The sequence below is a fragment of the Lagenorhynchus albirostris genome, chromosome 3 (genome assembly GCF_949774975.1).
Source record: "Lagenorhynchus albirostris chromosome 3, mLagAlb1.1, whole genome shotgun sequence".
NCBI lineage: Eukaryota > Metazoa > Chordata > Mammalia > Artiodactyla > Delphinidae > Lagenorhynchus > Lagenorhynchus albirostris.
In genome coordinates this window covers 28,590,134-28,615,706 of record NC_083097.1, presented here as the reverse complement: position 1 = coordinate 28,615,706, position 25,573 = coordinate 28,590,134, and the positions used below count along the sequence as shown (strand labels likewise).

The 25,573-nt window shown below is 40.2% G+C and overlaps 1 protein-coding gene across 5 annotated transcripts in view; it reads right to left on the bottom strand.

Moving 5' to 3' along the window:
• Positions 1 to 9,550: 9,550 nt before the first annotated feature.
• Positions 9,551 to 25,573, bottom strand: part of DNAJC21 (DnaJ heat shock protein family (Hsp40) member C21) — a 35,426-nt gene continuing 19,403 nt past the window's right edge. The window contains exons 10-14 of one of the 5 annotated variants that reach the window (XR_009539988.1): positions 21,291 to 21,463; positions 18,414 to 18,489; positions 17,490 to 17,884; positions 14,445 to 14,617; positions 13,044 to 14,338 (exon numbers count right to left, since the gene is read on the bottom strand). Coding sequence is in view for 2 of the 5 variants with exons in the window: in XM_060146952.1 (XP_060002935.1) it covers positions 17,720 to 17,884; positions 18,414 to 18,489; positions 21,291 to 21,463 (414 nt within the window). In the remaining 3 variants the exon portion in view is untranslated. Of the gene's footprint in view, positions 9,829 to 11,044; positions 11,203 to 13,043; positions 14,339 to 14,444; positions 14,618 to 17,398; positions 17,885 to 18,413; positions 18,490 to 21,290; positions 21,464 to 25,573 lie in introns of those variants that run through there. The other 4 variants (XR_009539989.1, XR_009539987.1, XM_060146953.1 and 1 more) reach the window with 4 other exon arrangements.

Below are 25,573 nucleotides of genomic sequence, written 5' to 3'. Positions count from 1 at the left end.
ATAGATGCAAAAATCCTCAACATAATACTAGCAAACAGAATCCAACAGCACATTAAAAGGATCATACACCATGATCAAGTGGGGTTTATTCCAGGAATGCAAGGATTCTTCAATATATGCAAATCAATCAATGTGATATACCATATTAACAAACTAAAGGGGAAAAACCATAAGATCATCTCAGTAGATGCAGAAAAATCTTTCAACAAAATCAATACCCATTATGAAAAAAACCCTCCAGAAAGTAGGCATAGAGGGAACTTACCTCAACATAATAAAGGCCATATATGACAAATCCACAGCCAACATCATTCCCAATGGTGAAAAACTGAAATCATTTCTTCTAAGATCAGGAACAAGACAAGGTTGCCCACTCTCACCACTCTTATTCAACACAGTTTTGGAAGTTTTAGCCACAGCAATCAGAGAAGAAAAAGAAATAAACGGAATCCAAATCGGAAGAGAAGAAGTAAAACTCTCACTGTTTGCAGATGACATGATACTATACATACATAATCCCAAAGGTGCTACCAGAAAACTACTAGAGCTAATCAATGAATTTGGTAAAGCAACAGGATATAAAATTATTCCACAGAAATCTCTTGCATTCCTATACACTAATGATGAAAAATCTGAAAGAGATATTAAGGAAACACTCCCATTTACCATTGCAACAAAAAGAATAAAATACCTAGGAATAAACCTACCTAAGGAGACAGAAGACCTGTATGCAGAAAACTATAAGACATTGATGAAAGAAATTAAAGGTGATACAAACAGATGGAGAGATTTACCATGTCCTTGGATTGGAAGAATCAACATTGTGAAACTGTCTATACTACCCAAAGCAATCTACAGATTCAGTGCAATCCCTATCAAACTACAATTGGCATTTTTCACAGAACTAGAACAAAAAATTTCACAATTTGTATGGAAACACAAAAGACCCCAAATAGCCAAAGCAATCTTGAGAAAGAAAAACGGAGCTGGAGGAATCAGGCTCCCTGGCTTCAGACTATACTACAAAGCTACAGTAATCAAGACAATATGGTACTGGCACAAAAACAGAAACATAGATCAATGGAACAGGATAGAAAGCCCAGAGATAAACCCACTCACCTACGGTCAACTAATCTACAACAAAGGAGGCAAGGATATACAATGGAGAAAAGACAGTCTCTTTAATAAGTGGTGCTGGGAAAACTGGACAGCTACATGTAAAAGAATGAAATTAGAACACTCCCTAACACCGTACACAAAAATAAACTCAAAATGGATTAGAGACCTAAATGTAAGAGCAGACACTATAAAACTTTTAGAGGAAAACATAGGAAGAACACTCTTTGACATAAATCACAGGAAGATCCTTTTTGTTCCCCCTCCTAGAGTAATGGAAATGAAAACAAAAATAAACAAATGGGATCTAATGAAGCTTCAAAGCTTTTGCACAGCAAAGGAATCCATAAACAAGATGAAAAGACGACCCTCAGAATGGGAGAAAATATTTGCAAACGAATCAACAGACAAAGGATTAATCTCCAAAATATATAAACAGCTCAATATTAAAAAAAAGAACAACCCAATCCAAAAATGGGCAGAAGACCTAAATAGACATTTCTCCAAAGAAGATGTACAGATTGCCAAAAAACACATGAAAGTATGCTCAACATCACTAATCATTAGAGAAATGCAAATCAAAACTGCAATGTGGTATCACCTCACACCGGCCAGAATGGCCATTATCAAAAAGTCTACAAACAATAAATGATGGAGAGGGTGTGGAGAAAAGGGAACCCTCCTACAAGGTTGGTGGGAATGTAAATTGATACAGCCACTATGGAGAACAGTATGGAGGTTCCTTAAAAAACTAAAAATGGAACTACCATACGACCCAGCAATCCCACTACTGGGCATATACCCTGAGAAAACCATAAATCAAAAAGAGTCATGTACCACAATGTTCATTGCATGTCTATTTACAATAGCCAGAATATGGAAGCAATCCAAGTGTCCACTGACATATGAATGGATAAAGAAGATGTGGCACACATATACAATGGAATATTACTCAGCCATAAAAGGAAATGAAACTGAGTTATTTGTAGCAAGGTGGATGGACCTAGAGGCTGTCAGAGTGAAGTAAGTCAGAAAGAGAAAAACAAATACCGTATGCTAACAGATATATGGAATGCAAAAAAAAAAAAAAGGTTCTGAAGAACCTAGGGGCAGGACAGGAATAAAGACGCAGACATAGAGAATGTACTTGAGGACACGGGGAGGGGGAAGGGTAAGCTGGGACAAAGTGAGAGAGTGGCATGGACATATATACACTACCAAATGTAAAACAGATAGCTAGTGGGAAGCAGCCGCATAGTATAGGGAGATCAGCTCGGTGCTTTGTGTCCACCTAGAGGGGTGGCATAGGGAGGGTGGGAGGGAGACGCAAGAGGAAGGAGATATGGGGATATGTGTATATGTATAGCTGATTCACTTTGTTATACAGCAGAAACTAACACACCATTGTAAAGCAATTATACCCCAAAACAGATGTTAAAAAAAAAATTTAGTCATCTGACATGCACATGTGTGTGTATTCAGAAATATAAATTTATATATTTAGAAATGTATATATAATTACAGACATAATATATAAAGAAATCTGTGTTTAGAAATATTATATATATATATATATACACACATATGTACACATATATATATATTTAGATTTTGGTAATAAAGTACCAGAGGTAATTTTAGAAAGAAAAGGAAACCACTCTTGGATGAATTGTGAGGTCGTAATATCTGAAGGAGGTATCGAGAGGGCTCCCAAGCGTCTCTTATTCATCCTCCAAGGGGGCTGCAATTCTATGCACTCTTCTCAGGGCCCCAGTTCACACCCCTGCCCTTCTCACTCTCAATAAGTGACTGTTGTTTATCAGAAGAACATTGAAACTATCCAGCAAGGATTCTGATCATATCACTCTCCTGCTTAATACCTGTTTGATGCCTTCCCTCAGGCCTGTCTCTGGCTTGCGTCTTGGCCTGGTGGCCCTGCACCTTTCCCTGGCTTCTGCACGCCTGTCATTGCTGCCCTCCAGCAGCCCCCTACCCCCCTGCCTATCTCAGGGCTGCTGCACTGTGTTCTCTCCTCCCGGAGCCCTCAGACTTCTTCACCTGCTACTTCTTCCTCATCCTTCACAGAGCTGATAATCACATTCATGGTCAGGTTATTATTTTACATAAACCTTCCCCCCAGCACATACATATGCTCCAGGATCTTACAGCTTGAATTGTTCATTCTCTTCTGGATTTTCAGTGCCTATATTCTTCTTTCTTCTTCCTCTCAGCCTAAAAACATGCCTCTCTCTCCATTTAAAAAAAAAACAAAAAAATAAACAGAAAAAAACTTCTTTCAAATGTATATCCTTTTCCTAAAAGTGACGCTTCTAAGAAAAAAATCCTTGGGGCATTGCCATGCCACTTCCTCACTGCCACTCTCTCAGTACTCCCCAGGCTGGCTTCTGTGAACCTATTCTTGCAAAAGTGACCTACAACTCCTGTGATGGTTAATTTTATGTGGCAACTTGACTGGACCATGGGGTGCCCAGATATCTTATTAACGTTATTTCTGGATGTGCCTGTGAGGGGGTTCCTGGAAGAGATTAGCATCTGGATTGGTGGACTGAGTAAAGCAGATGGACTGCCCAACGTAAGTGGGCATCACACAATGTGCTAAAGAGTTGAATAGAACAAAAAGGTGGAGACAGATTGGATTCGCCCTCTCTGGCTGACTACTTGAGCTGGGACATCCATCTCCTATGCCCTCAGCATCCCTGGTTGTCAGGCCTTCAGATCCCCTGTGAAATCTACACCAGCAGCCCCTGAGGCTCTTGGGTCTTCAAACTACACCACTGGCTCTCCTGGGTCTCCAGCTTGCAGACAACAGACCAGGGCACTTCTGTCTGCATAGTCACATGAGCCAATACCTTATAATAAATATAGATATAGATAACATATGGATATGTAGGTATCGATATATAACTGTATCTATTTCCATCTACATAGCTGTGCACATCATTATACACTGTATACACTATGTATATCATTATATACATAGCTCTATATACATACCTGTATATATATATATATGTGTATATATATATATATATATATATATATATATATCTCCTATTGGTTCTGTTTCTCTGAAAAATCCTGACTAATATAAACTTCTAACTGCCAAATTCAGCCCTCACCTCATTTAGCATCTCTGTGGCATCTGAGACTGGTCATCTTCCTCTCCTATTTTTTTTTAATGGCACCATGGTCTTCCAATCTTGTACTACCTCTTTATGTTTGAAGATTTTTTTTTTTTTTTTTTTTTGCAGTACGCGGGCCTCTCACTGTTGTGGCCTCTCCCGTTGCAGAGCACAGGCTCTGGACGCGCAGGCTCAGCAGCCCTGGCTCACGGACGCAGGCTCTCCGCGGCATGTGGGATCTTCCTGGACCGAGGCATGAACCCGTGTCCCCTGCATCGGTAGGGAGACTCTCAACCACTGCGCCACCAGGGAAGCCCTAAGATTTTTTTTTTGATGTGGGCCTTTTGTTTTTTTTTAAGTCTTTATTGAATTTGTTACAATATTGCTTCTGTTTTATGTTTTGGTTTTTTGACCACAAGGCACGTAGGATCTCAGCTCCCCCACCAGGGGTCGAACCTGCACCCCCTGCATTGGAAGGTGAAGTCTTAACCACTGGCCCTCCAGGGAAGTCCCTCGTACTACCATTTTAGTCCTTTTCATTCTCATACATTGGTTTTTGTTTAGTTTGCTCCTTAATGCTGGTGTACCCACAAGATTTTTATCTTGACTCCTTTTTTCCCTTCTCCATATGCTTTATCTGGGTGATTTCATCCATTATCCATGATGGCTTTACTATCTAGATGCTGATGATTCCCAAGCACATCTCCAGGGCAACCTCCTTCTGGCCTACAGATTGGCATTGTCAGCAGTTCTTTGAACATGTTCCCTGGGTACCTACTGAGTTCTCTTCCTCCCCACTGGAGCACATATGCTCTCCTGGCCTCAGGAGGTATTGATTGAGCCAACTGCCTTCTTGCGGTAGATGCCTGGTGCCAGTAATTCCCCCACTCCCCCAAGCCAGTCTTAAGCGAACTTCTGATTCTTGCTTGCCTCCCTGCTATCCTTTTTTGCTGCCCCATTCCCCCTGATTCCAGCTTTCTTGCCTCCTCTAACTGCCCGGACCTGGCTGTCATGGCTGATCGGGAGTCTCATTGCTGGCCCTTGGCACACTTTGGGCCTTCCTTGCCTTACTTGTTGCTCTGTTCCCTTCCTTGTCTCATTGCCCAGCCTGAAAGTCATTACCTCATCCTCACTTAGGAGGAGTTAAGCAGCTGGCTGTTCCTGTTATCTAACTCTTTCTCTGCTCCAGCAGAAGTCCCAGATTGCAGGCATCACTGATTGCCACTTGATGCAAACTTTTAAAAAGCAAGGAGGTAGGAGGAGAGAGTGAAAATTATGCCAGAAATAAAATATTTTTAGGAATATTTTTCTTCCTGTGATGGTACTGGGTATGGGGAACATCGATGTAGTGAGTGAACTTTAGCAGAGGTGTCATTAGAAACCACTGTTCCGGCTGAGCTGGTCTCCAACTAGTTTCACTCAGCACTGCCACACACCAGCACCTGGCACAGGGGCCTGACCGATGCTCCTCAGTGGTCCTGTGCCAATTCCACCAACCTGGGCAGGAGGGTCCTCTTTATTCTTGGTAACATCCCTGGAGTTACTCCTAGACCCTGGGAGCCATCTCCAGTAAACCCTCTGCTTCCTTCTTTTTAGCAATATCCTACCCTCCATCCTCTTTTTAGCAGGGAGCTCGTTTCCTTCTCAGGAGCATTGCCTTCCTCTACCTATTCACCTTTTCTCCTGCTTCTTCACGCAGAATCAACTCCTCCCTTACTCCTCTAACACTTCCAGAGAGATTGTGGGGAGAGGAGGTGGGTTTTGGAACAGGGAAGCAAGATGTATTGTCAGTTAGCCTGTTTAGTGCAGCAAAGAAAGGAAAGAAAACAGTTTAGTCTCTGTATTAAAGTTTTAAAGATTCTGATTTTGCCACTCTTGAAAATACCTTTCAGAAATGCATGCTGTCTAGGTATGCAATTTAAAAAGAATATATTTGAAAAAGAAGAACAAAGTTGGAGAACTAAGATTTCCTAATTCCAAAACTTACTACAAAAGCTACAGTAATCAAAGCAGTGTGGTTCTAGCAGAAAGACAGACATGTAGACCAAAAGAATAAAATAGAGAGCCGAAGATAAACCCTCGCATATATGGTCAGTTAAGTTTTGACAAGGATGCCAAGGCCACTCAATGGAGAAAGGATAATCTTTTCAACAAATGATGTTGGGAAAACTGGTTATCCACATGCAAAAGAATGAAGTTGGAGCCTGCCCTTGCAACATATACAATAATTAACTCAAAATGAGTTAAAGACTTAAACCTAAGAGATAAAACTATAAAACTCTTAGAAGAAAACAGGTACAAATCTTCATGACATCAGATTTGGCAATGATTTCTTAGATAAGGCAAGAAAAGAGAAAAAATAGATAAAATTGGGTCTATTCAAAATTAAAAACTTTGTGCATCAAAGGGCACTATCAAGAAAGTGAAAAGATAGCCCACAGAATGGGATAATGTGTTTGCAAAATCATATATCTGATAAGGGCTAAATTTCCAGAATATATTAAAAAGAACACTTACAATTCAACAACAACAAAACAACTCAATTCAAAAGTGGGCAAAAGATTTAAATAGACATTTCTCCAAAGATGAAATACAAATGGCCAGTAAGCACATGAAAAAATGCTCAACATCACTATCCGTCCGTTATGGAAATACTAATCAAAACCACAGTGAGATACCACTTATACCCATTAGGATGGCTATTATATAAAAGAATAAAATACGAAAACATCAGAAAATAACAAATGTTGGCAAGGATATGTAGAGATTGGAACTCTTGTGCATTGCTGGTGGGAATGTTTTCCATTATGGAAAACAGTATGGCAGTTCCCCAAAAAGTTAAACACAGGATTACCCCACGACTCAGCAATTCCACTTCAGGGTATAGATCCAAAAGAATTAAAAGCAGGAATTCAAACAGATATTTGCACAACCATGTTCATAGCAGTATAATTTATAATAGCCAAAAGATGGAAACAACTCAGATGTTATCATTGAATGAATGAATAAACAATATGTGGTATATGGACACAATGGAATGGTATTCTGTCTTGAAAAGGAAGACAATTCCAATACATGCTGTAATATGGATGGATGAACCTTGAAAACATTGCTAACTGAAACAAGCCAGCCACAAAGGATAAATATTGCCAAGAGTTGCGGGTAGGAGGGAATGGGAAATTATTGTTTCATAGGTAAAAAGTTTCTGTTGGGGATGATGAAAAGTTCTGAAAATGGGCCAGTGGTGATAGCTATGCAACATTGTGAGTGTGCTTAATGCTACTGTACACTTAAAAATAGTTAACATGGTAAATTTTACAAAAAAAATTTAAGAATATATCCATGTATGAGAACATTCCTTCCAATGAGGTCAGAGTGAAGGATTAATAGAGAGATTTAGAATGCATAAATGAATGGAATGATAGAGAGATTTGGTTGCATTAAAGCAAATAGGCCTCACTTCTCCATACCTGGGTGAGAAAAATGTTCACTGTAGCACAGAGAACTCATGCCTTTTCTTCATGTATGGGTTTCTTAATACCAGACGTTTGGTCTCAATCCTTCTTGGAACAAGGAAAGGAACACAGCAAACTCTCTCATCTGTAAAACGAGTAGGTTGAACTAGATAGATAAGCTCGAAGGTCCCTATCAACTCTAGCGTTTTGCTACTCTCTGAAATTGTAAAGCAGCAGCATGGCACAGTAAGAGGGCTTCTATAGATTCTTTCCTGGAAACAGAGCGGAAGTGAGTGAGTTCTCAAAAGAGTCTGAGCTGTGTGGCTTCGGGGCTTTGCAGACTCCCGGCAAACAGGCGCACTCCTAAGTGACTAAGGATGCTGGAGTGGCGCTAATGACGTGAGAAATTGGAAAGTGAGTCTCACGGAACTTCATCCTGTAATGAAGTGTTTATGGCACATAAGTTAAACCCCAGACACAAATGATAAATGAGTAAGCTGAAGGGGAAATTTTGCTTAATAACATTACAGTGCATTAAAAATAAATAGTAAAACTTTAGACATTAAGGCTTCCATAGGGGTAATGAATCAATTCCTAAAATTCCTGTAAGTCAATTCCAAAATACATTCATTTAAAAAATGTATAATGGTATTATTAGGGGCCCCTCCCCCATAAGGTGATTACTTTGGGGGAAGGCCTGACTGCATTCTCTCCTGAAGTATGGCTGTGCTAATACTGATAGGATGATAAAGAATTAAACTTGCAGTTAATTAAATTTTAAAGAAAATAAGACACGGGGTCTAAGAAGCTGAAGTTTCCATTGAAAATGGATCATGGGGTCAAAACAGATAGCAGCCTTCACTAAGTATTTCTGTTTGCTTCTTGCCCTCCAGTGCAGAGTGATTTCAGAGCTGGCCCCCAGCAGTAAGGCACGGGGTGCATCCTTCCAAAAGTTCCATTGTTTTGTTCTTGAGGCAGCATATAGTAAGTATCAAATGGTCAAGGAGGTCAGAGGAAGAAACACTTATTGAGAGGAGATATTGGGAAAGCTTCATGGAAAAGGAGTCACTTAAATAACATTGCTTGAAAGCTCAGGTAATAGGGCCCCCTGCTCTGGGCCCCCAGTTTTAGAGGGGTCCCATTCCAGCTTTCCTTTGTCCAGGCCCTTCTCCAGGGAGTAAGGAATCCACAGACCCCAGAATTCCAGAAGCCCCTGCCCAAATGGCTCCAAGCTCAAGTGCAGGGCCTACCTTGGTCTCCTGGTGCAGCTGATTGCAGGAGTTTAGATGCTTGGACATGAGAGCTAGGACAGCTACATGGACACACACGAGGCAGGATGGAGCTGAGCGTGGGAAGAGAGGGCGAGGAGAGGTCGGAGGTCAAGTCTTTCCATGCCACCACGTTCTGGTAGGAAATGCAAGGAATCTGAGAACTGAAAGTTTGAACCCGGCCTTTTGGATGCTTATAAGTCACAATGACCACGGTAGGAGGGTAAAGCATATTTAACTCAATAGTTTGTTAGCTTGATATAATTCTGAAACATTTCAACATATGGTGTGTGGGTGTCCGTTTGCTCTCCTCCCCCAGGTCCCAAGAATCCGAGGGGTGCGCCTGCACTTCAAGTATGACTTGAAGGAAGGGTAGGAGTTGGAAAAGCGGAGAGGGGGAGAGCTTTCAGACGGGTGGGATGTAGAGAAGAAAACAGACTCCTAGTTTGACTCCCTCGGGATGTCACTTCTCCAGCTAAATATTGCTAAGTATTTTAATTAATTTCCATTATATTCTAGAATCAGTGTTCCCAAACTTCTCAACTATTCCTGACATTGCCACTTTCCAAGGCTTCTTTAGGTGCAGCACCCAGAACTGAGCACAGGGTGGGCAGAGCAGGACCTCGTCCTAAGGGCAGCGGACATTCCTCTTCACCCAGTCTCACATTGATGTTGCCGTCAACTCTAATCCCCACTTCATTTCCATGTCTTGTGGTTGAATCATGTTTTCCCTATTCTATTTTGTTCCAGTTACATTTTTAATGCGAGTCATATATTTTTCATTTATCTTTTATTTTTGTCTAGAACTCATCCATAAGCATTTCTTTTGGATCCTGAGTCTGTCTCCTGTAAAGTAGGAGAGGCTTTGAGAATATTAGGAAGCTGGTAAATTTCAAATTGCCTTTAAAAGAAAACCAAATTGGATGCTTCCGTCATCTCAAAGCTGCATGATTTTGCTTTAGAAGGGTCATGCCAAACACTGATGGAGGAACCTATGTTCCATCCCGAGCCTGAGGGAGAACGCTAGCTTCACACAAACCTGTAGTTTGAGTATTCAGGAGGTTTTCGTGGTTCAACTTCTCACCAAGCGTGTATAGAGCGAATGAGGGTCTGTCTTCCATTGGCGGAGACAGGGCACTCTCACTAGATGACCGTGTTGTGCGAGCACAGCCAGGACCTGGCTCCGCTGAGTGGCAGTGACTGTTGGAACCGACCCACCTGCAAGCGGAGCCACTCTAGGATTCTGCACTTAAAATACCCGACAAGCGGCTTGCTGAGGCCGTGCTGTGGCTCTAGCACTATGCTAGGTATGGTAGAGGACAGAAAAGGAGGACAAGCCCCTCTCTGCCCTCAAGAAGTTCACGGTCTACCTGAAGCCCGAGACCTGCCAGCAGGGCAGCTGTGCAGCAGGCAGAGTGCCGTGTTCCACAGGCACCGTCACTTCGGTCTCTACAACAACCCCTCGAGCGAGGAGCCTATGGTTGGCAGCAAAATGCACCTCCTGCCCCCAGATGTCTACATTCTCATCCCTGAAACCCGTGAATGTTTTCTCACATGGCAAAAAGGCCTTTGCAGAGTGATTAAGGGTCTTGAGGAGATTATCCTGGGTGATCCAGGTGGGCCCAGTGTGAGTGCAAGGAAAACACTCTGTACAGGGGGAACTGGGTGAAGAGCTGGGCAACTAAGCCCATGTCCCTTGGGGTACTTCATGGGGAAAGGGAACAGAATAGAATGGGAACTAGGATTTAATAGTGTGTGGCACTATTTGGGGCAAGCCTTTGTGTGGCAAGCATTCTGCTGGGCTCTTTGTATACGAGAGTTTCTTATTTGAACCACTAACGTGTGACATGGATACTACCATCCCCATTTAAAGGCAACAGGCTCAAAGCTTTGGTGTGATATGTCCTAGTTAACAAGCTTATAACTTTGGAGCTGGGATTTGAACCTATGTGAATCTAACTTCAAGACCCATACTCTCTCCATACTGATCTCCTGTATAAGTGGAGGAAATACTCTGTCTTTTGGTTTTGACGTACCTCAAAAGGCTCCCTCGCGTGCCTACCTTGATTCTCAAACTGTTGCTGTTATGAGGATTCAGTTGTCCAGGACCTGAGGCGGGTAGGGCCCTTGGGCAGTAGGGCTGGCAAGGCCCCAGGAAGAGCGGCTGGGATAAGGGAACAGAGACTGGATCTCCCTGGGCCCACCTCTGGCCACCGGATTCTGGAAGACAAAGGGGGACTGGTTTAAAGGCACCTACACAGCGGGTGTGGAGAGCACCAAAGACGTCTCTCTCCAGCTGCACAGCTTTCTCTCAGGTGAGCCCAGATCGCAGAACACACAGCTCAGCTAAAAAGTGCCTGCAGATGGGCCCGCCCACTTGGGATAAGTTTTCTCCTCAATCTCCTTGCAGTGATTAGCCATCTGCACTGGGTCTGCGCTTTCAAAACCCAATTCAAGTTTGGAGAGAAAGCACGTGCACGCAGCACCGGTTTTTGAAGATGTCATCCAGCGGAGAGTGGTGTGAGCTCACTCGCCAGAGCGCTCATCAAGCTGTTGGGCTTCCCTGGAGCTGCAGGTAGAGAACCCCAGCCCAGGATCCTGCCGTCACTCAGGGAATCCCCCTACCCCCAGGGCAGGCATCCTTCTATGGCATTTCCAGCAGAGAACCCTGACCGGACAGTTACAGAACATCCTAAGAGACGGATTCCACTATTGGATGGAACTGTTGGAAGTTCTGCTTCACATATGCTGAGACTACTGTTACCTCGTACACAAAAGTATGAGTTATTATTAAATTTGAAAATAAGAAAAGTACCTGAAGATATATTAACTACATACCAATTTATCTAAATGTGGAGAGACACCATGACCTTTTTGTTTTAGAAATTGTTAGAAACTTTCTCTAAGTGACATTCAAATAATTTATACTGCGAAGGATAATTTGAACCCTTCCTTGTTTTCAGAAGGCATTTTGTATCCGAAAGGACATCAGTGATGCTGGGGCCCTGTCTCATTTTAATGGCAAAGTAATTCTCTGTACAAATGCACTGAGTCTTCTAACATAATTAGGATCAATGATCGTCAAGACAGTTTCCATTGGTATCACACAACCACGTTGAAATAGCATATTTTCAGCTTTAGCATGTAAAAATTTTGTTCCATTTGAGCCAGAAAGAATTTCAATATATACACTAGTACTCAAAAAAAAAAAAAAAAAAAAAAATAGGGCTTCCCTGGTGGCACAGTGGTTGGGAGTCTGCCTGCCAATGCAGGGGACACGGGTTTGTGCCCCGGTCCAGGAAGATCCCACGTGCCGCGGAGCGGCTGGGCCCGTGAGCCATGGCCGCTGAGCCTGCGCATCCGGAGCCTGTGCTCCGCAACGGGAGAGGCCACAACAGTGAGAGGCCCGCGTACCGCAAAAAAAAAAAAAAAAAAAAAAAAAAAACAACAACAATACACCATAGGATCAATATAATCATGGATTTCTCTGCAAATTACCATCCCCATTAGATGATTTCAGAAACCAAAGTGAACAGTTAAATAAAGCAAGAAAATTTATAAGCAGAAGAGATTATTGAAAATAAGTAAAAGCTAATAGCTATCGAGTGCCTATCATGTGCCAGGCAGTGTTCACACTTAAGTTTTCACCTCTACAATTCGGCAAGGTTGATTTCACCCTTATTTTACAGATGAAAAAAAATAAAAGAGGCTTAAAGAGTTTAAACGACTTGCCCAAGATCACATAATTAGTGCTGCCACTGTAACCTGATCCCAGATCTCTCAGAGCTAAGGGTCCACATCCTTGCCACTGTTGAAGCTATACCTCTCATATGGGGAGGGAACAATACACACGGTGAAATAAGAAGCGACTGGCTATATTCAATATCCTGAGATAAACCATAAGGGGAAATAATATTAAAAAGAATGTATATATATGCGTGACTGAATCGCTTTGCTGTACAGCAGAAATTAACACATTATAAACCAACTATACTTCAATTAAAAAAAAAAGCAATCAGGACGTGAGTCACCTGCAACAGGAAATGCAAAACAACAGAGGCTTCAGTAATGCAGGAGTTTTATTTCTCTTGAATGCAGAAGGAGGTTGTCTGGGGCTTATAGGGTCCCTCTACATGTCAAGGATGGAAGCTCCTGGGCTTCAGTTTCTCTGCCCTGTGAGGATTCATGGTCCCAGACAGGGGTAGAGCGCCAACCATTACCTACCCGTTCACTGAAGCTGGCGGAGGAAGGAATAAGGACATCCCACACATCTTTCAGGACATGTCCCCAAAGTTGCTCAGATCACTGACCAGAACTTACAGACTCCTAGCTGCAAGGGAGGCTAGGAAGGTAAAATTTTAGGTGGCTTTGTGCCCAATCAAAAATCAGAATTATAAGGAAGAAGGGAAGAATGAATATTGAGAGAAACAAGTAACAGCCTCTGCCACAGTGAGCTAATGGAATATGCTAGGAATAAAATGTAGACCTGAAAACCTTTATCTCCCCTTTCGTGCAAGTGTATTTTCTATTAACAAAAAATGGAACATTAATTTGTATTTCTCTGGATATTTGAAGTATTTCATGAAAACATGTTAGTAGAGTGATAAACCCTCATTACCCACCACCCAGAATTAATGCTAACATCTTCCTTCAGATCTTAATTAGAAGTCTTGCCTCAGATAAGGCCCCTTTGCTGCCACGCCCCCATTCCACCCCTCTCCCTCCGTTTCCAGAGGCAACTACTTTTCTGAATGATGTGTTTCCCATTGATGGTTCTATATTTTCTCTCTATAAATAACAACAGTACTTTAAAAAAACTATATATAAGTGGCATACATGTCACCTTCTGACAGCTTGTTTTCATTCAGTATTTTTTTAAGGCTAGCCATTGGTATTACATATCCAGTTCACTCATTTGAACTGCTTGTTTGCCATCTTACTGTCCATTATACAATTTATCCACTTTCTTGTTCACGGAGATTTAGGGTCCATCTCCAACTTTTCCCAGATACAAGCAATTCAGCTGTGATCAGCCACTAAGTCTCCTTGGCCACATGCGCCTGGATTCCTGAGAGCACTGCTTCTCAAGATGCAAGAAGCTTGCGAGTCACCTGAGAAGTCTTGTTAATTGCAAATTCTCACCCAGCAGGTCAGGAGTGGGACCTGCGTGACAGTCCTCAGGTAGAGCCCATGCTGTGCCTCTGCAGACACTGTGAGACTCTAGTATACCCCTGGAGTTGTCAGGTCAGGGGGTACGTCTTCAACTTTCATAGCCACCATCAAACTGAAGCAATTGTTCCCATTTCTCCATTCTCACCAACACTTGATCTTGTGAGACTTTTTGCCTTTTGCCAATCTGAAAACATGAAACAACTAAGTCATATTTCCCTGATTATCAGTGACAATGATCACCTTTTCATACTGTTTTGACTATTCAAGCTTTTTCTGTTCATATATTTTACCCATTTTTCTAATGCAGCAGTTCTGAGCGTGGTCTGAGGACCCTGGGAGATCCACAAGGTCCTTCTTTTTCCAATTTCCTATCCACATGAGGCTCAATTTTCTTCACATACTTTAACCAAAACATACAGCAACAGACTGACTGAAGAAGTAGCTATCAGAATCCAGCTGTCTTCTATTGAGCCAGACATTAAAGAGATTTTCAGAAATGTAAAACAAATGCCTCTCTTCTCATTAAACTTTCATTTTGAAAAAGTTATTTTCCATAAATGTTATTTAACATGTATTATTTTAAATAAGGTAATACTTCAAAAATTCCTCTATTTTCATTTCTAATAGAGTAAATATCAGTAGATATAAACTACATAAACAAAACCACTTTGGGGTTCTCAATTTTTGAGACTGTAAAGGGATCTTGATGCCAAAAAGTTTGAGAACTGCTTGGTATTAATGCATAACTGTCAATTGCTCACTGATTTATAGGAGGTTCTTTTGTCGTTTAATGTATTCTGGATACTAATCCTTTGTCAGTTACATGTATCAAAACATTTTCTCCCAGTCTGAGGCTTGTCTTTTTACTTATGTTGCCTATTGTTCTGCAAAAGTTTTCATTTTGATGCCATCCTATTTTCCTATAGTGCTATGCTTTTGATAAGGATACTGTTCCTATTTTGAAATAGGGAAGGTCTCATTGGGCTTTATGGAGAACCCTAGCTTTGGTACCACTGAATGAATTGTGGAGGAATAAACGGGATTTCCCCTAACCCTCTCCCTCCAGAACCCTCAAGCTATGCACCTTCTACACTTGAGCTAACTTCAATCAAGATGGTAGTTACCACTGAGCTTTAATGAGATTAACGTAAAATATGTGCTCATGTATTTTTGAATATTCTGCTCTGCCTCAGACAAACAAAATCGAACGTCTGTGATCCACCAAAAATAACATTTTACCCTTGCCATAACATATGTTTCTGTTTTCCTCTTCAGAAGTAGATTGGAAAGGAAATTCCCATAAAACTTAAAGCGCATTCAATTCAGCACATACAGTTCTATCTGCAAATATTTTAACTGAAAAAGATTTAACTCATCTAAATTCAATAACATTGTGTATAAAGCTTTTGTATTTAAAAAACGTTTTCATATGTACTATTTTGTTTGATCGTCATAATCCTGGGTGATAAACGGAGACAATATTATTATGCTAACAACTGTGTTAGAGATAAGGAAAACGAAGTTCAGAGAAGTTAAATGACTTATCAGCATCACACACAGGATTAGAACTGAAATCTAATTTCTGATCACAACTGATGAAGATCTCTTAAAAAGTATGGATGACTTTTGTCAATGAGAATAAAAGTGACAAGAAACCCCAATCAATCCTCACATGTAGCAGGAATAAATTTAAATATGCCTGCATGGTTGGTACAAGGGAAAGCAAGGAAGGTCTGAAGGGCATTTGCAGGACATTCTCTACCTTTCAAGATGACTTCCTATTTTTTACTGAACAATAAATAACGTGACTAATATGCCCTCCCATTCATTAATATTCCTATTCATAATTATGGCCAATTCATCTAGTTCAAATTAGAGGAAGGTGGTGAGTGTTCAGATGAAGCCTGGGAGGAAAAGACCAAAGACAGAAAACTGGCTGGCATTTCCCCTGAAGGGACCAAGAAAGGGGGGAAAACAATTAGGAGGAATTAGCAATAGAAGTTAGAAAGGGAAGAAGGTAAAGAAAATAAACATCTATCTAAATGAAAAAGAAACAAACTAAAAATTAAGCTACAAATGCATATTTTCAAGTCCATCTCACAGAATGATCCGCATCATCAATACTATCCATGAAGCTTTCAGAAAAGACCTTGCCCTCGGGGACCCTGTGTTTTAGAACTTATGCATAACTGAAGATTGTTTCATTTGAAGATCAAGGATATAAGGAGAGAAATAACTTCACTGAACAGCAAGTACTTATTTCAAGCTAGTGAGTTCAAAGTTACTTTCAAGACCAACAAAAGCATTGCCTATTTAATCCACCCTAAAACCTGACTCATCACTGATCCACATACTTGACCACACTCACTTATAAAGATTCTCTGTATTTCTTTTTTCATCTTTGCTACAGAGTAGACAATCTAGGGCATAAATATCAGCCCTAGTGAAAAATCTTTCATTAAAAAAGTTTCTCTCTTGGGGCTTCCCTGGTGATGCAGTGGTTGAGAGTCCACCTGCCAATGCAGGGGACACGGGTTCGTGCCCCGGTCCGGGAAGATCCCACATGCCGCGGAGCGGCTGGGCCCATGAGCCTGCGCGTCTGAAGCCTGTGCTCCACAACGGGAGAGGCCACAACGGTGAGAGGCCCGCATACAGCAAAAAAAAAAAAAGGAAAAGTTTCTCTCCACTGAATGATGGAAAAAACAAAAGAACTTCTGAAAATAGTGAAAAAATCCAAGGCAGAATACCCCTTGTTAAATAGAATAAATTCTGAACCATCTGCTACCTTGATCAATCACGCTTTACAGCTGTCCCTATGCCTAAGGAGGACACACCCTATAAATTTGTTCCATCTCCATGAGCCAAATCAGAGTGAAAAACCAAAAGATATATCTTATTGATAATTACCAGTAAAATCTCAAGTTAAATCAATATAATTATACCTTGAAGAGATACTATTCTTGAAAAACAACCATATATGTTCAATTAGTTTCTACTTATCATTGTCCTTGAGGGGAAAAAAAATGCAGTAATTAACAACAGGTTATTTAGAAGTAGTTTTAAAATCAGAACTGGAATCATGGTATCAGGTGGAAAAAATCCATGACGATTTTAAAATGATCTGCGTCTTCAACAGATCATGAAGCATAACCAAACACAAAACCACTGAATCATATAAAAATGCTTATCATATAAAAATACTTTCACTTAATGTGAAATTCACAAAATAAAACAGAAAGGAGCATTTGTACGTGTTAAAATAATTTAATTCTCTCTGTACATTTCTGTCCACATGAGCCAAGAGAAGTCAAGAATGCATACTTTACAATATTTACCTGTTCTGAGACATTCAAGTCAATTCAGATGGCAAAAGTAGAATTCAATCACCAATGAAATGTTTAAAAAATATGTATTAAACAAAAAAACGTTTCTACAAGATAAAAATAATCTCCCACAATGCAATAAATTGCAGATGACTGAAATTTTAACTCTTTAGATGATTTCAGTTCAGTTTTTGGTGTCAAAATCTAGAGACAATCAAAAAGAAAAAGCATTGGCAGGATTTCTATCTGTTTTTACGTTTCTCTTTTTTGCTTCGACTATCTGTTACACTGTTTAAAGATGATGATGAAGGTGCTCTTGCATGACCTGTGGCCTTTAGATGGTCGAAAAGTTTATTCCGGGATGGAAATTCACTATGGCAGGTTGTACAGCTGATAAGAACATCACTCTGAGAAGGGGAAAAAAAAAAAAAGAAAAAACAACATAAAAAAAATAAACAAAAGCAAGTATTATTATCTGAGATCAGTGTTTTCATGTTGAGATTAAATATCAAACAACTGCAAAATAAAGACCTTGTAACACAATGGACAGCTACTAAGACAGGCTCAACAGAGGCAGTTGTTCTTGGAAGTCGAGTTCCATTAACCAACACCATCAACTTTAAGGGTCCTGAGACATTCAACAGGACATACCACATGGATAAGGCTTTGGATTTCAGAGTAATGGAAAATAGAACAATAACTGTTCTGGTACAATCTGATATGTCCAGTGTGCTTCTGCTTACTTTAAAGAAAAAAATGTCAGCGGCACATACATAAATTCTACGTTCAAGGAAAACTGTTGATGGATCCACATCTATGCAGCAGGTGCAGAAGGGCTCACCAAATACACACGTAACGTCTTCAGAATTAGAATTAAGATTATACTGCTTAAACAACAAGGTCCGCTGAAGAGTTGTCAATATTCTTTTGACCTACCACTGTCTGTAGTTCAGCAGGCACTCTGACAGATTTTTTAGTATCTTTGGCTTTCTTTCCTTTGGGTTTAGAAACACTGGAAAATAAATGAAAGGATTCAGTATAATCCAATAATAATGTACCCCTTTTAACTGTCACCTTGCTCCCAAGAAGACTCAAAAGAGTGACATGCATTTTAAAGGCTAATTCATTCATTTTAATGGCCAAGTAAATTAATTTTCACATCTCAAATGAACAGCTTTAAAAAACAACTTTAGAGATCATCAGATATCAAATTTGACACAAAAACGAAGGAATTTACTTAAAAGTTGAAACACAAGCTAAAACAAGAATACTAAAATAGCTCCGAACTTTTATATGGTGTATTTTTGTAAAAAAGCTAATTAATACTCCATTTACTGAAGCAAACCATCTTCACGGCCAATCAGTAGTACTCACAAATAATCTATGACATTAAGTGTGTGTTTCCCCAAAGACACAACTTGTTAAACCTGATCCAGTTGATGACAAACATTTCATCAGTTCCACAGTGAAATGAGAAAAACACTGTAATGCATTTTTTATAGAATTACATTTGTTAAATGTAAAGAATTTTCTTTTATTAAGATTTTGTCCTTTCTGCTGATCTGTGGGGTTTTCTCCCCTGTATTCTATAACCCAGAAATTGCCAGCCAGTATAGTCAGTTTCCTCCTGTTCTGCTTTAACTCCACAACATCCCTCTGGCTTAATCTGTATGAATTTTCATTTTCCTTAGTCCTCTCATACTTTTTCCCTCATTTGTGCTGACCAAATTCTTAGGGTAAAATCTGAGCACAACCGAATTTACAGACCAGAGGGAATGGGTTATAACCAACGAGTTATAATGCTGCCAAGCACTTGAGTATTCCATTCTTCGAGCGGAACCCAGGAGTCTGTTTTAAGTTAAATGGCCTACACATTCACCAGATGCTGATTAGGAGTACAGCACAGCATTATGCAGTATTCAGCCAGGTTTGAAAGCATCAAGAAAAAGACACAATGACATAAAAGGCAACAGATTAACATTTACTAATTTACAGAATATCATCACAGATAGGCCACAAATATATCCAAGAAAATTCAGGATAATATTCCCAAAGAACAATCCACCTTATTATGAAAGGCAGCAGCTACATCTCTGAAGCTAATATCTAAGACGTTATCTTTAAAAAGTACTCTAGAGAGGATATAATGTACAGCATATGAATATACTCAATAATACTGCCATAACTTTGTATGGCGACAGACGGTTCCTAGACCTGCTGTGGTGATCAGTTAATGTAATGTATATAAATGTCAAATCACTATGTTGTATACCTGACACTAAAATAACATTGTATGTTAACTATATTTCAATAAAACAATAAAAAGGAAAAAAAATAAAAATAAAAATGTGCCCTAGATACACACACGTTTTAGGCAGCTAGTAGCATCTACGCACTGCAGAGCAGCAGCAGAGGGGTCCCGCAGAAAGGGGGTCTGGACACCTGCCGGTGGGGGCGGGCTATCTATCCCAGCCCCGTCACTCCTCAGCAGTGAAGACACCATTTGAATTCTCTCTTTTTCTCACATCATTAAGTGAGAAAGCTGAACTTCACTACTTCACTAGTAGTCGCGAAAGTCTGAGTTTGAGCAATAACCCTTTTTCCTCCCCCAAATGAATCCCACGTGGAGGTACTGTGGAAAATGAATGAAAATACTTTAGCTCTATGTGACGGAGGTGTTCAAGGGCCTGGAGCCCCACTTCTGGCCCATCCCTCATACACCCAAGCAGCCTCTGAGGGACCTTCACAGGATGCTTGGGCCCCATGGAGCTAGCTGAACTGGGTCCTTCAAGTAGTCAGGCAGATGGGATTAAATGACGACTTTCCCACTTACCAGCTTTTGTTCTGGGGCAAGTCATTTAACCCAGACTCAGTTTCCTCATGTTTAACATGGGAACACACACCAAGCATCAGAGCAGTGTGTAACCTCCCCTTCCAGCTTTCCACTGTCCAACGTCTTCCAAGGCAGGCATCCAGGTTACCCGTTTATGGAGCTCCTTGTTCTCCTTTTCCTACAGCTCCAGGCCTACTCTAGGCTTCCATGGCATTTCTCTCCTCATTTATGGCACCTAAATTCCACACCCCTCACTGTTACTCCAGCGTTGAGCATTTTCAACTCAGGCTTCCACCTCACTCTGTCATTTGAACTCTCTTTTCATGGTCCTGTGACAGGAACCTGCGGTTGCCTACCGTTCAGATCTTTCCTCAAGGAATAAGAAATTATTCCGCTCCAGAGGAACAGAGGAGGATGGGAGCGAGAAAGTCAGACAAGGAGAGGAGGGGGAAAGGAATGCCACCTGCCCTGAGCGAGACCTTTCCCTGGCCAGCCGCTGTGGCCTGTGCAGCACCAGGACTCCTGGGCCTCTAGAGCACGAGGGCCCCAAGCTGTGCACATATGCCCTGACGACCTGCACGGGGGCTGAAGGCAGGATGCCTGGCCCGAGCATGGAGGTTTGGTCAGTGATACTCAGGCGAATGGGGCACAGTCTGGTCTGTAGTCTTGTTCTCAGGCAAGTGCCAAGGATTACTGACCCTGGGCAAAATAAGAACCTGAGCAGGATAAAGGGAACAAAAACTGGGTCCACGTGACTCCTTTCTGCTTTGGGCCATGTTGCTGCAATGTCTGAGCACACTGTCTAGCATTCTCCCTCCAACACCATCCTCTGTAAACATACGTGTGTAGGTGTAAATCACAGATACATCTGACTCGTGGCGTCCATCATGGGAAAGGGGGTTTTATTTGATAGATGAAAAGCCATCCTCACCACCAGCATTAAGTAATTAGAAAACAACAAGCAACTCTGACTTACTTACCTTTTAGCTTCACTTTTGGGGTCATCACACCGTTCCACAGTCTCTGTAACACTGACATTTTCCTGGGGAATATCTTCCAATCCTTTGGCACTGCCTTGATTTAGGCTGTTATCTTCTGGATCAACCTTTACTGCTTCTCCAGTTCCATTTTCATTGAAATTATCATCATAATTCTAGGTAAGAAAACATGTGTGCCATTACAAAACAAATAATATACTACTACTGGCTTGTTATATTATGTTGCCAAATAGTTACAATAAACAATGGTAATGTGCTGTACACTCTGGTAGGAGGATATCTTCAGGAAATAAAAAGGAGAGGCAGGGGCTTCCCTGGTGGCGCAATGGTTGAGAGTCCGCCTGCAGATGCAGGGGACGCGGGTTCGTACCCCAGTCCGGGAGGATCCCACATGCTGCGGAGCGGCTGGGCCTGTGAGCCATGGCCGCTGAGCCTGCGCGTCTGGAGCCTGTGCTCCGCAATGGGAGCGGCCACAACAGTGAGAGGCCCGTGTACCGCAAGAAAAGAAAAGAAAAAAAAAAAAAAGGAGAGGCAGACAATAACTTAAGAACATGAATGCCCATTACAGAAATATTAAATTAGGGAAAATTGGAAACAATCCAAATATTCAATAAGTGAATGGTTGAATATATGAAGGAAAATTATAGAGCTCTTAAAAATCATGTTTCCAAAGATATTGATTCAATTATGTGAAAAAATAGAACATACTAGCAAAAACGGTAGAGAGAAAATTATATATGACCTCTGATCACAACTCAATTCAACATTAAGTAATATCTATAGACAGAATTAGGGATGATATTTATACTCTTCCGTATTTTCCAAATGATCTGCAACGAGCAACTATTTTACAATCAGGAAAAAAAGAAAACACCACCAAACAGGCATGATAAAAGAAAAAACACCTGACTAACACATCTTCGCTAAATACAACTGATTTGTTTTTGTCTCAGGTAACATTTTGCCATGTCTGCTTTCTCCCTCTCTTCTTCCCATGCTCCTTCTCTCTGCACCCACCCTCCAACTATGAAAGAAAGCTGCAGGTAGATCTCACGTATCTCCTAAGAACAGAAACACTCTCCTACATAACCACAATTCCCTCTTCACACTCAAGAATTTAACACTGACATTATCTGTTACACAATCCATATCCACATTCCAGTAATGTCCTTTTTTGTAACCCCTGCATTATAGTAGATATAATCCAGGACCAATGTTGCATTTAGTTGTCAGATCTCTTTAATCACCTTTATTCCAGAACGGTACCCCCCCTCCATTTTTTTGGTCTTTCATGATATTGACAATTTGATGGCTGCTTTGTAGCACGTCCCATAGTTTGATTTTAATTACTTCCTCGTGATTAGATTTAGGTTAAACATTTCTAGCAGGAATATCATAAAGATAATTCTGTGTCCTCAATACATTATATCAGGAAGCAAAATGTCAGTTCCCACTTTTCAGTGATTCAAGTTTCATCATTTGATTAAGATGGTATTGCCAGATTTTTCTACTGTTAGTACCTTTTTCTTTTTTCAATATGTGCAGAGTGTTACTTTGAGATTGTGTCAATATCCTGTTCCCTAATAACATTCACCCAATGGATCTGGCATCTACTCATGATTCTTATGTGAACTATTTATTACACTGGTGGATACAGAACAGTGATGTTTTCTGCTTCTATTAGTCCTGCCATTTGCATTTGTGTTAATTCATATTCTTGGAATGAAGCATTCCCATCTGCTTCCTTTCTCCAACTCTCTCTTTTTCTAGGCTCAATATAGATACACGATTTTTTTTTAATAAAATAAATGTCTAAAAATCTATGACCACTATTCTTTTTGATGACTCAAATTTTCCCATATTCGGCAAGCCCTTAAGCTGACTCCTGGGTACTTCTGACTTATCCCCGTCAATTTTTGAATACCCCTTATATTTCTAGCATAGATAATGCAGGCTCACCTTGTATTTTCCCTGTTTCAGCCCTAGAATCAGCCATTTCTCCAAGGACCAAACCCTGACTCCTTTTACTGGGGAAGGGGATTTAGAGACAAAGATGTGTGAACTACATATGCTCATTGCTACTGGGTATCACTGCTTCTGGGCCCTCAGTGTATACTGCTCATGCATGTATTATTTATTTTTTTATATCACGAGCTCATACTGATACCCCCAATTCCAGTCCAACATTAGTGTTCTTCCTCTCTCTTTCCCTCAATTGATACCTGTATTTCCCTTCTCCCACAAGAGAATATGGTTCCCAACAACATTAGTATATTTGCTCTATCCTACAATACACATAAGATAGTTTCAGAAATACCACACCAATACCACCAAAATATCCCCTAAGTAAAGCTCAAGATTTCTTCTTTTAGAGTTAATTCTGTCTTTAGAGCATGTCCCAAGGATGGTGTTCAGAGCAGCACATTCTAAACTTTTTTGCGTTAATTCTTCCTTGCTGTCAACAAGGGGGTTTTGTTTGTTTACGTTCAATTTCAGCTTTGGGGGTTTTCTTTTACAATCCTTGCTGGCTTATGCAAATTTTTCTGACAACACAGAAAACTCCCAATCTGAAGTTTCATGAGTCTCAGTATCTGCTGTTTCCGGCTCTTTTACCTACCCGTACATGTCTCCACACTACCTTCCCCTTCAAAAAGAGCTTAGAAAATATCCAGGGAAAGTGCTACATAAAACTTGATCTGAATTGGGGCTGTCTCCCTGATATAATTAGAAACCATAAACAAGAGGTATCATCAAGGAATACATATAGCTTTGGAGGGAAAAAATGGGCTGGTAAACAGAAGCATTTTCCTTGGTAAGAGAATACAAATACATGTGCTTATTGTTGCAATCTTTAGGACCTATCAGGTATAAGTCCCTCTCCATTCCATTTTGTCTTCACTCCAGTGGTTCTGACACACAAGAGAGAAAGTGTTCTAAACAAATGACTACAGAGTCTTTGGGTGGAAGATGATATGAGTCATTTTATGAAAGGAACATATAATTTGCTATGTAGTTTTGTAACTGAGACAAAAAGTTCCAAGTCACAAGTTTAATAGTGATTAACTCATGTGTCATGTATCATTTTGGAATATGAAAGACAAAATTATCAAACATATTATAGACATTTGGATAAATAAGCCAAATCTAAAGATTTATGAAAAATTATTAGTGTATTACCTAAGTTTTCTTAAAAACATTTCCAATTTTTAAAAAGAGCTACATTTAACATTTAATACTTAATATAAGCAAATACAATTAGATTATATTAAAATAGCACAGAAATCAATTCCATTCCCTGTAGAACTACCAAATACCCTTAGTAAAATGGGCAAGTTCATTTTGTTTTTATAGATTCAAAAAATCCACAAGACTGTGTTATACATATAACAACACAATACCCTTTTATTTAATAATAATTCTTAAGATTAGAGGTTAAGTTTGGACCCCCCAGTATGAAATATTTAAACTTGAAAAAACATTTTTTTTCAAGAATCACAATCCTTACAAGTTTCTAAGCAAATGCTCCTTTTTTAAACCACTTTTTTCAATGAAGTATAGTTAATTTACAATGTTGTATTAGTTTCAGGTGTGCAGTAAAGTGATTCAGTTACACACATATATATATTATTTTTCAGATTCTTTTCCATTATACGTTATTACAAGATATTGAATATAGTTCCCCATGCTATACAGTAGGTCCCTGTTGGCTATCTGTTTTATATATAGTACTGTGTACATGTTAATCCCAAACTCCTAATTTGCCTCACCCCCACCACCACTATCCCCTTTGGTAACCATAAGTTTGTTCTCTATGTCTGTGACTCTATTTCTGTTTTGTAAGTAAGTTCATTTGTATCATTTTTTTCGATTCCACAAATAGGTGGTATTTTATGATATTTGTCCTTGTCCGACTTACTTCACTTAATATGATAATCTCTAAGTTCATTCTTGTTGCCGCAAATGGCATTATTTCACTCCTTTTTTATGGCTGAGTAATATTTCACTGTGTATATATACTGCACCTTCTTTATCCACTCATCTGCTGATGGACAATTAGGCTGCTTCCATGTCTTGGCTATTGTAAACAGTGCTTCTATGAACACTGGGGTGTATGTATCTTTTCAAATTAGAGTTTTCTCCAGACACATGCCCAGGAGTGGGTAAGCAAATGTTCCCTTTCCGAAATTTCATGCATTATTACAACGATCAATCCCCAGATTTTCATATATTTCTGAGTTGAACTGTTATATTGATTTAAAAATCTT